At 44.4% G+C, this 12,460-nt stretch overlaps 1 protein-coding gene across 6 annotated transcripts in view; it reads right to left on the reverse strand.

Moving 5' to 3' along the window:
• The window catches only part of LOC106609220 (dedicator of cytokinesis protein 4), a 141,397-nt gene that overhangs the window by 60,533 nt on the left and 68,404 nt on the right, over positions 1-12,460 (reverse strand). For all 6 annotated transcript variants that reach the window (XM_014207754.2, XM_014207749.2, XM_014207751.2 and 3 more), the window contains exon 13: positions 7,165-7,290. In XM_014207754.2, coding sequence (XP_014063229.1) covers positions 7,165-7,290 — 126 coding nt within the window. The remainder of the gene's footprint in view (positions 1-7,164; positions 7,291-12,460) is intronic.

Raw genomic sequence — 12,460 nt, forward strand, 5'->3', positions numbered from 1 at the left:
CTGTTTTCTCATAGTCCGAGAGCATCTGGCCGTCGCGGTGGTGGCACAGGTCTACTAATTTCTAAGTGGAGATTCTCTTTCCTTCCTCTCTCACCTGTCCATCTCCTCATTTGAATTCCATGCTGTCACTGCCACTCAAGCTTAACCTGTTAGGGCTAGGGGGCAGCATTGACACGGCTGGATAAAAAACATACCCGATTTAATCTGGTTACCACTCCTACCCAGTAACTAGAATATGCATATACTTATTACATATGGATAGAAAACACCCTAAATTTTCTAAAACTGTTTGAATGGTGTCTGTGAGTATAACAGAACTCAAATGGCAGGTCAAAACCTGAGAGATTCCTTTACAGGAAGTGGCCTGTCTGACCATTTGTTGAACTTCTTTTCCATCTCTATCATTTACTAAGGATCTCTGCTCTAACGTGACACTTCCCACGTCGTCCATAGGCGCTCAGAGCCCGGGAAAAAACAGAATGTCGTCATTCCAGCCCCAGGCTGAAACACATTATCGCCTTTCTCAAGTGGCCGATCAAGGGACACTGGCTTATGCGCGTGACCCCGACCGCCCCCGCCTTTGGGATTTTTTTCCTCTGTTTGCCGAAAAGGAGATTCCCTGTCGGAATATTATCGCTTTTCTACGAGAAAAATGTCGTAAAAATTGATTTTAAACAGCGGTTGACATGCTTCGAAGTACGGTAATGGAATACTTAGAATTTTATTGTCACGAATTGCGCCATGCGCGTGACACTTCTTTACTATTTCGGATAGTGTCTGGAACGCACGAACAAAACGCCGCTATTCGGATATAACGATGGATTATTTTGGACCAAACCAACATTTGTTATTGAAGTAGCAGTCCTGGGTGTGTATTCTGACGAAGACAACAAAAGGTAATGAAACTTTTATAATAGTAAATATGATTATGGTGAGTGCTAAACTGCATCGCTGTGCCACGAGAGATTCTGGGTTTGAGTCCAGGCTCTGTCACTGCCGGCCGCGACCGGGAGGCCCATGGGGCGGCGCACAATTGGTCCAGCGCCGTTAGGGAGGGTTTGGCCGGCAGGGATGTCCTTGTCTCATCTCGCACTAGCGACTCCTGTGGCGGTGCACGCTGACACAGTCGCCAGGTGTACGGTGTTTCCTCCGACACATTGGTGCGGCTGGCTTCTGGGTGGGATGGGCATTGTGTCAAGAAGCAGGGCGGCTTGGTAGGGTTGTGTTTCGGAGAACGCATGGCACTCGACCCTCGCCTCTCCCGAGTCCGTATGGGAGTTGCAGCGACGAGACAAGACTGTAACTACTACCAATTGGATACCACGAAATTGGGGAGAAAAAAAGGGGTGAAAAATACAACAACAAAAAAGCTTAACCTGTTGGGGATAGGGGGCAGTATTTGCACGGCCGGATAAAAAACGTACCCGATTTGATCTGGTTACTACTCCTGCCCAGTAACTAGAATATGCATATAATTATTGGCTTTGGATAGAAAACACCCTAAAGTTTCTAAAACTGTTTGAATGGTGTCTGTGAGTATAACAGAACTCATATGGCAGGCAAAAACCTGAAAAGATTCCTTACAGGAAGTGGCCTGTCTGACCATTTCTTGCCCTCCTTGATCATCTCTATCCAAAACAGGGATCTCTGCTGTTACGTGACACTTCCTACGGCTCCCATAGGCTCTCAGAAGGCGGGAAAAAGCTGAATGATGTAATTCCAGCCCCAGGCTGAAACACATTAGCGCTTTTGGCAAGTGGCCGATCAGAGGACAATGGGCTTAGGCGCGTGCACGAGTCGACCCCATGCTTTATTTTCTTTCGTCTTTTTACCTAAACGCAGATTCCCAGTCGGAATACTATCGCTTTTTTACGAGAAATGGCATAAAAATTGATTTTAAACAGCGGTTGACATGCTTCGAAGTACGGTAATGGAATATTTAGAAATTTTTGGTCACGAAATGCGTCGTGCTCGTCACCCTTCTTTACCATTCGGATAGTGTCTTGAACGCACAAACAAAACAGAGGATATTTGGATATAACTATGGATTATTTGGGACCAAACCAACATTTGTTATTGAAGTAGAAGTCCTGGGAGTGCATTCTGACGAAGAACACCAAAGGTAATAACATTTTTCTTATAGTAAATCTGACTTTGGTGAGTGCTAAACTTGCTGGGTGTCTAAATAGCTAGCCCTGTGATGCCGGGCTATCTACTCAGAATATTGCAAAATGTGCTTTCACCAAAAAGCTATTTTAAAATCGGACATATCGAGTGCATAGAGGAGTTCTGTATCTATAATTGTTATGCTTTTTGTGAACGTTTATCGTGAGTAATTTAGTACATTTTTAGTAAATTCACCAGAAGTTTGCGGGGGTATGCTAGTTCTGAACGTCACATGCTAATGTAAAAAGCTGGTTTTTGATATAAATATGAACTTGATTGAACAAAACATGCATGCATTGTATAACATAATGTCCTAGGTGTGTCATCTGATGAAGATCATCAAAGGTTAGTGCTGCATTTAGCTGTGGTTTGGGTTTTTGTGACATTATATGCTAGCTTGAAAAATGGGTGTCTGATTATTTCTGTCTGGGTACTCTGCTGACATAATCTAATGTTTTGCTTTCGTTGTAAAGCCTTTTTGAAATCGGACAGTGTGGTTAGATTAACGAGAGTCTTGTCTTTAAAATGGTGTAAAATAGTCATGTTTGAGAAATTGAAGTAATAGCATTTCTAAGGTATTTGAATAACACGCCACAGGATTCCACTGGCTGTTACGTAGGTGGGACGATTTCGTCCCGCCGACCCTAGAGAGGTTAACATTATTGTCATCTATCGCCCACCAGGTGCCCTTGGAGAATTCCTCAATGAGATTGACGTCCTGATAAGCTCATTTCCTGACGATGGCTCACCGCTCTTCGTACTTGGCAACTTCAACATCTGCCGTCGATTCCATTTCTTTCCCATCCTTGCCTCTTTTCACCTCACCCTTTCTCAATCCCCTCCAACTCACAAGGCAGGCAATATGCTTGACCTCATTTTTACTAGAGGCTGTTCGTGTACTAGTCTCACTGCAACCCCTCTCCAGGTCTCTGATCACTACTTTGCTTCCTTCTCCATCTCCCTTTCCTCTAACCCTAACCACTCAGCCCCTACCCAGATGCTCATGCTCTGTCACAATCTTCACACTCTCTCTCCTCTTCTATCCTATGTTCTGTCTCCCGTCTGCTAAATCCTTCTCCCTCCTGTCTCCTGATTATGCCTCTTTGACCCTACTCCTCCCTTTCCGCATCCTATGACTCGCACTGTTCCCTTTCCTCCAGGCCGGGGTCGGCCCTCCCTTCCTTCTCTGTGGCTGAGTGACTCATTGCGAGCTTACAGAACAGGGCTGCGGGCAGCTGAGCAAAAATTGAGGAAAACTAAACTTCCGGAGGACCTATCATCCTTTCACTCCCTCCTATCTACCTTCTCTTCCTATGTATTCCTCTGTACGAGGCTAAAGCCACTTTAAAATGTCAAGATTCTGCCTCTAACTCTAGGAAACTCCTTTCCACCTCTCTCTTTAATCGGCAGGTAGCCTAGTGGTTAGAGCATTGGGCCAGTAACCGAAAGGTTGCTAGATCGAATCCCTGATCTGACAAGGTAAAAATCTGTCATTCTGCCCCAGAACAAGGCAGTTAACCCACTGTTCCTAGGTTGTCATTGTAAATAAGATTTTGTTCTTAACTGACTTGCCTAGTTAAATAAAATAATAATCCTCCTCCCTCTCTTCAGACTAAAGGTTGACTACATCCCCCTACTCATTCACTCAGCCTATAAAGTCCGCCTGTCTCACTCACACAACTACCATTTGCCTTGAACTCTTTCTCCCCTCTCTCCAGATGATATCCTGCGACTAATGAGGTCTGGCCACCCAACAACCAGCCCACTCAACCCCTCCTCCCTTCTCAAAACCATCTCTTGAGACCTTCCATTCCTCACTTCCCTCATCAACTCATCCCTGACCACTGGCTGCGTCCCCTCTGACTTCAAAATGGCCTGAGTTGCTCCCCTCGAACACTCGACTCAACTGACATCAAAAACTATAGACCTGTATCCCTTTTTGTTTTCTTTCATACACTTGAGCGTGCCGTCTCTGATCAACTTTCTAGTTATCTCTCTCAAACTATCTTCTTGATCCTAACCAGTCATGCTTGGAGACGGGTCACTCAACCGAGACTGCTCTTCTCTGTGTCACGGAGGCTCTCCGCACTGCCAAAGCTGACTCTCTCTCCTCTGTTCTCATCCTCCTAGATCTATCCACTGCCTTTGACACCGTGAACCATCAGATCCTCCTCTCCACCCTCTGAGGGCTGGGTGCTTCAGGCACTGCACACTCTTGGATTGCATCCTACCTGGCAGGCTGCTCCTACCAGGTGACGTGGAGAGGATCTGTGTCTGCAATCTGTACTCACTACTGGTGTACCCCAGGGCGTTCGGCCCTCTTTTCTCTATACACCAAGTCACTCGGCTCCGTCATATCAAGCTCAACCTCAACAAGATGGAAATGCTCTTCCTCCCGGGGAAGGCCTGCCCGCTCAAAGACCTCTCTATCACGGTTGACAACTCCAGAGTATCGTCCTCTCAGCGTGCAAAGAACCTTGGCGTGACTCTGGACAACACCCTGTCATTCTCTGCAAACATCAAAGCAGTACACTCTGTTCTGCCACCTCAGGTCTCTTGGACCTCCCACCCCACGGGATGGCAGCTCCCCCTCAGCCCTGACCAAGCTTTTTTTTCTGTCCTGGCACTGCAATGGTGGAACCAACTTCCCCCTGAAGCTAGGACAGCAGAGTCCCTGCCCATCTTCCGAATACATCTGAGACATATCTCTTCAAACAGTATCTTAAATAATCCTCCTCGTCACTTGGGGATTAATTATATGGATGTTATACTAACATTTTTTTTATTTTTTCCTGTGTTTCAGTGGTCACTTATGATATACATGTTAGTTAAATAAGTTAAGCAGAAAAGTCTGTATCAGCAAAGAGAAGGCATCGACACATCACACTGTCAGCAAGGATAGGGTGACCTCTTCACCCCAGTGACAGACATGGAAGTGACAGGGTTGGCACAGATCTGTTTTCAGGGCAGACGGGTCTGAGGGTTCTGAATCTGAACATTCCACAAAAACAACAACATCCCAAAGGCTGGCAAAAGGCGTATAGCGGCACCCTCCCTGCATACTTCATATAGCTGACAATAATATTAAAAATAAATCAATGTGCTTGGTTTTCACTTGCGCCTGCACTTTCAGGCGTGTGTGTGTGTGTGTGTGTGTGTGTGTGGGGGGGGGGCCTCTGGAAGTAGAATGGATGTATGGTAAAAGTGCAACTATAGCATTAAAGACGGCAGGTGCTTCCTGCAGTATGACTCAGACGGGTGACATGGATGCTACACACACAGTCATATGCTATTCTATCACCTCATCACCCGGTACCCCGGACCACAAGGTGTGACAGGTGTGACAGGTAAACCAGACGCTCTTCATTTACTTTGTGAGATAAGGAGAATCACATCCCCCACTTACACTCTGAGCTAGTGGGAAGTTTTAGTTCAGTTATGTACAGCAACAAAATACTATCTATAGCCAGTGAAGTGTTCAACCTGTACTGAGATAAGTGTACACAGACATTCAACAGTAGCTAGTAGCTGCCTCGTATGAAAACAGTCTCCTGAGGAGGTCTGTCTAACTTCACCGCCTAGAGAATAATTACAGGAAAGGACACATGTATACGCTCAAGGCATAACTGTGGCTCAGTTGGTAGAGCATGGTGTTTGCAACGCCAGGGTTGTGGGTTCGATTCCCACGGGGGACCAGCACGGGGGAAAAAAATTATGAAATGTATTCACTACTGTAAGTCGCTCTGGATAAGAGCGTCTGCTAAATGACTAAAATGTAAATGTTTTTGGAGAAGTATCACAATGTAGCAAGGCAACATCTGCACGAGAGAAGACAGGTCCGTATCCACTTCAGAGAATAGTCAGCCACAGAATAGAAACGAGAGGAAGTCATCTTCTTCCAGCCCGTGTGTTTGTGTGTGTGTGTGTATGTGCGCGCACGCGCAAATAGCTCTCCACATCTCTATCTAATGGCATCCAGTGTTCAACTCAACCCAGAGAGATCGACTCTCTCGCTCACACACACACACACCCACACCCCCAGCCTGGAGAGGCTGACAGAGAGAGCAGCGCAGCCTGACTATAATCCTTTGCCTACAGGAGCGTACACACACTAAAATCCCTAGCCCAGGGGCACAGTGAAAGTGGGAGCAGACTGACAAAGACCGTGAATATAAATCTTGAGTTACCGTAGAAGGCAAAACACTGGGGGGGGACGGGACACAGCGAACGGTTCCTCGTTTTGTGTTTATTTTTATGTGAATGGACGTTCACGTGGATTTTTATCTTCTTTCAAACAATGGCTTTATGTTTGTTTTGCAAGTACGTTTTACTGTACACTTTACTATGTACAGTCATTCATGCCAATACACACTCACCGGACAGTTTATTAGGTCATCTAGTACCGGGTTGAACCTCCCTTTTCTTCCAGAACTAACCCCACTTTGCCCGGCATTCAATTGTTGCTCAATTGTTATCAAGGAACCTAACCTTTTGCCAGGAAAAGTAGTGGGTTCCGAGATGCCGTTATTTGTCTGTTTGTGGCCCGACTCTTAGCTTGCACGATTCTTACCATTTTCCTTTGACCTCTCATCAACACGCTGTTTATGCCCACAGGACTGCCGCTATGTTTTTTGGTTTGTTGCACCATTCTCTGTACACCTTAGACACCGTCGTGCGTGAAAAGCCCAGGAGGGCGGCCGTTTCTGAGATACTGGATTTGGGCGCCTTGCACCGATGACCATACAACGCTCAAAGCAGCTTAGGTCACTTGTTTTGCCCATTCTAACGTTCAATCGATCAGTAACTGAATGCTTCGATGCCTGTCTGCCTACTTAATATAGCAGGCCACGTGACTCACTGTCTGCGGGAGCGATCCATTTCCGTGAACCCGGTGGTGTACATTGGCCATGCGTGTAGATTTACCTGCAAAACCAGTGCAGTACAGACATCGTTATGTTTTGACCAAAGAAGAGGTTAGCTGCGTGGGTGGTTTCTTACCTGGCATGATGATGTCAGAGAAGCCCAGTTTCTTGGTGATGGACACTCCTCTGGTGAACAACACCATGTACTCTCTCCTCAGCTGTTCAATGTCCCCGTGCAGCAACTGGAGAGATACAGCCAGGCCTGGGAACAGAAGAAGCCCACACAAATGTTTAGAATTAAAGTGATGCATCTTGAATAATTGACATATATAGTAAGAAACGACACACACACACACACACACACACACACACACACACACACGAGTCAGACTACGGTATGCTTTAAGAAGAAATAATAAGAGAAAGCATCGGTGTTGTCTCCATCTAATATATTGGAAAACACCCAATAAATGTAAAATGTCAGACTGTGGCCTTGGAATAAAACCCCTGCTTCTATTTTCAGTATTTTTTTTCCATTTTCACATCGTTCCACATCTCCTTGACGCCATGCTAGATATTGCTCCGGTTTTCAGGGAAGTGAAAAAGGCTTTTGGTCAACCAGACCATTGATCCTGTCATTCTGAAATGTTTCAGGGCACTATGTTCTCGAATTTAGAAACTGCTGCATATTTCGCTGGCCTGCTAATTGGAGAAGCTACAGCACTTTGTGGCCCAAGATGGCAAGGTTTTAATTCCCCCCAAACTACAATATCCACACACACACATATATAGATGCACGCACACACATTCCTTGAACAGATTCATCTGTCACGGTTCAAACCACAGGAATACAGAGGCAGCGGTCTTGTAACAACACTGAAATCCTTCCACAGTAACGTTATGTTTCAACACGGCACAGTCAAGGCTTGATCAATAATCAAAGAAGAGAAACCCATTAAGTTTGGGTGGAGATTCCACAGTGCTTGGGGCATGTCCGCCTTGCCCTCCCTTTCATGTGGATGAAGCCCATGGCGCAGCGCAGCCTCACAGCCACTCCAGGGCCACAATTAGGCAAACCCCTGCTTCATTACTATTCTACACAGTAACACGCAAGAGTATTCAGGGCTGCCAGCCTGCCTGCCACCGCTTTGACACTCTCTCCCCTCTGTCCTCCTCACTGGCTTTTCACCAACTTAACACAAGGAGCACAGGGAGCAACAGGATGGAACATTTCCGCTGTTCAACAACAACAACAACACACAGCCTTGTGTTGCTTCTGTCCGTTGCGGAGCCTCATTCTCTGTCACTTTTGCCGACTCCGTACCCTCCCTCTCTCTCTCTCCATATTCTCTCCATCTCTCTATTCCTGATTATTCCTTCTCTCTCTCCTCTCTCCCTCTCATCCTCGCTCTATGATTATTCAAACCAATATCATATCCCACATTCCTCTGCTTCAGATTTTCTCGTATTTTCTTCATTCGTCTTTATCCGTGTTAATTGGCTAGCTGCTAGCTAATATCTCTCCATGGCTGGTTTTGGTTGGTAGTTGGAAGCTCTACACAGCGAGCCCCGCTACGCAGCACAGCACTGCACACCACCACTCATTTTAATTGTTCCCCTGACAACCAGACTAATGAATTTAGGGCCTTTAATTATGCAAGTTATTTCACCATCTCCTGCATCAATGATTTATAAGGGCAGGACCTGTGGAGGAGAGAGCGGATGCGCGCAGTCACCTGGCTACAGGACTGAGAGGCTCAACTGATTGTCTTTTAGTGCAGTCGTATAGTAGCCTGCTGCAATACAGCAGAACGTGTAAGGGGCTGGAGTTGATATTGAAATGAAGCGGATACATACTGTAAAGTAGGAATGGTGGATGGCTTTAAATACACAGAATTAGCGGGGGAAACAAGGGTTCTCAGTCAAGTCAAATCCAAGTGAAGTGTAATGTGGTTTGTTCTGCAGAAGTCAACATTTCTACCTCCTTCGGAATGACTCATCTGCTTTCATGCTTAACATGCTGTTACTAAAAAAGGTTTTCACATGCAGGGTTTCCATGGAACTACTCCATACACTGTGATTATGTCAAAGTTTTATGCCGAATCATAATTAATGAATGCGCCCTCGCTCCTCAATGAGCCAAACAGCACTGGTTTGACATAATTTATCAGCAACTGCTGTATCAATCCATATCGCATTCATCATCATTCAGATGAAACGCACACAGCTTTACCGTAATGTAGTTTGAACTGTCCCCGTTTAATTTTTCAGCGGCTGTGAAACAGGAAAGGGGAAGCTTGATCCAGCACTGAGTATGATCGATGGTACAATCTGGAAGGTATTCGATGGAAAGCGCCGGAGCTTCTGATGAACACAACTTAACAGGCCAGGGTCAGAGAAATGTGCATTTTAAAATAATTCCACTACAGAGGACACATCAACTCTACTTCAGTCATGTGACGGGATGTGATGTGATGCGATGCGATGTGTGTGTGTGGGGAGAATGGGTGAGTTGATGAGCAACAGGACGAAAACGATGCATAATGATGTAAACACCAATTGTGAATGAAGAACAGGGTGGGCCATTCTATTGTTTTGATCAATACTAATTATAGGCCTAATCTTAAAATGGTATGTTACCTTTATCAGTTCACCGAATCAAAGCTGTCTTATCAGTCGACTCTGGCCTACTTGGAATAGGCTACACGGTGAGCGTAATTGTACATGCTGAATGGCTTTCAATATCTGGGAAAATATCCACTTTGGGCAGCAGGCACGAGTGTCTGAGAATGTGGTGATGAGGCTTGTTACACCTCACGTTGGCAAGGGAAGCAATGTCCCCACGGAGAATTGCTTCACTTCACTTTAATTGGCGAACAAGTTGCTTGCAAAGAAAACAAGTCTGGCCGGCACCATGAACAAAGTGAGTCGGGAGCTCCCTCCCTCTGCACAAAATAAGGCAACTGCCCAACTGTTGTGGTTTAACAGTGTGGAAGAATGACAAGACACAAAGACAAAATAGGAGACTACAACCAAACGAAGGTATGTCAAAGTGTGTCAAGATATTGAAAGTAAAAATAAAAAAAAATTGTGTCAACTGTTAGGACAAGGGATAACATTAAATTAAATCCAACGAATGCCATTGCGTGAAGACGCACACAAACACGAGCTGACAATAATTGATTATTTTTGACTGCTGTCATATCTACACTCATATTCATTATGAGTCCTTTATAGGTTTTTTTTGCAGAGTTTCACTATTTATGAAGGCCAGTTGGCGCTTATAATGATGTTTAGGCTACGTTTTCATCATTTGACTGGGCGTCTTTTGACCATGTGTCTTGGTGGTTGGGTTATTTTTATTTTGTCCATATACAAAAAAAGCTACTACCATGTTCCAATGCATATGCTTTCTGTTTCATCGTTGTAACAATGGCACTCCACTAATAAAATTGATTGAACACTTGAATTTGAGCAATTTTTATATTGATTGAACACTTGAATTTTAGCCATTTTTATTCTTATATATTATTTTTACATATAACCTACTGTAACATAAACGAATGGAAATACTATTGTGTTAGTTGAAATAAAATACTAATCATATTCTAATGTCACCCAAGGCCTTCATAAACACAACCAAATGATTATTTTTGAGATAGCATATATGAAATATATTAATTCCACTGTTAGAATGTTGCAGTCAGAATGACTGCTCTTTAGCTTGAACTGGGTCCCTCGAGGCCCAGCAGGTTCTAGTGTTAACCGGTCTCCTCCCCTTCATCTACACTGATTGAAGTGGATTTAACAAGTGACATGAATAAGGGATCATAGCTTTCACCTGGTCAGTCTATGTCATGGAAAGAGAAGCACTCAGTGAAGAAACATTGATAAGTGCGGGGTGGCAGGTAGCCTGGCGGTTAAGAGCGTTGGGCCAGAAACCAAAAGGTTGCTGGGTCGACTCCTGAGCCTGTTAGGTGGGAAAATCTGCCGTTCTGCCCTTGAGCAAGGCAGCCCCCAACAACAACTCCCCGGGCGTCAATGACGTGGATGTTGATTATGGCAGCCCCCCCCTATACACCTATCAACTGCATGGTTACCGATTCTTCTAAATACAGCAGAGCAGAACACTTAAGTGTTATTGGACCATATCATCCTGCATGGAAACTGCCACAAATAACCTCGATGTCTAAACCTCCTAAACTCTTCTGCAACCTCCTGAAACATCAACACATCTTAAACGCATTCTGAATCCCCATCCTCTTAGTTAACATCAAATATGCATGTCTTATCTGATATCAACAACAACATAACAGACTACTAGATACTACCGCAATATGCATGTCTTATCTGATATCAACCACAACAACAACAACATAACAGACCACTAGATACTACTGCAATATGCGTCTTATCTGATATTAACAACAACAACATAACAGACTACTAGATACTACTGCAATATGCGTCTTATCTGATATTAACAACAACAACAACATAACAGACTACTAGATACTACTGCAAAATGCATGTATTATCTGATATCAACAACATAACAGTCTACGAGATACTACTGAAATATGCATCTGATATAAGGATTATAACATCATTTTATAGAACTTATTAATTCAACTCCATCGAGTCAGAGAGAGTGCAGTAAATGGTTGATTAAAGTTTATCTCTGTAAGGATATTGTGTCTCCTACTTAGCATCATTCCCCAGTTCACTTTTGTCTGGGAATTAATTCCAATTTCTCGCTTATCAATTCAACTGAGCAAATAACATCTTAATTTATTCCAAAGCCAATCTTGCATTTGGGATTTTAACTGGCGCCGGGCTATTAGGGCTGACCCCATTTAGTCGACGGGCCGATTGTTTGGTCAATAGGCTGTTGATCGACCAAAATGTCTTTACTCGAGCTGTAGCAAAAAATATATATATCTTTGTGCACAAGACGCCTGTCTGATTGGAGCCTGTCTGAGTGGATTAATCCATTGTGGAGGCCGTTGGGATGGCACAGTCCATCAGTCTAAGATATGGTACTGCAATTGAATATGGTTATATTATGAAAGAACAATGGTGCAACACAAATAAAAATGATAATATTTTATAATAAACGTGCTTTCTCCTGCGTTGGGTAGTGGTCACTGTCCGGGGTTCTGAAACACATCAGTGCGCTGTTGAATTGGCGCATTTCCCTAGACCCCGTTTCTATGTGCATAATAGCAACGTTAACCAGCATATTGGTGTTGAGAACAATGTGGCAGTGGCAGCAGCGGAGTTAGGAGACGAGAAAACAGCCCTCGCCTTAATTGTCTAAGAAAAGTGAGGAGAGAGGAAACGCCAACTTAATTAGATCTATAATCAACAGCCTAACTGTTAAATGTGCCTGGCTTTATAAATCATCCGTCCCTTTTTCAGGACCCTGTCTT

The sequence above is a fragment of the Salmo salar genome, chromosome ssa07 (assembly GCF_905237065.1).
Source record: "Salmo salar chromosome ssa07, Ssal_v3.1, whole genome shotgun sequence".
NCBI classification, from domain to species: domain Eukaryota; kingdom Metazoa; phylum Chordata; class Actinopteri; order Salmoniformes; family Salmonidae; genus Salmo; species Salmo salar.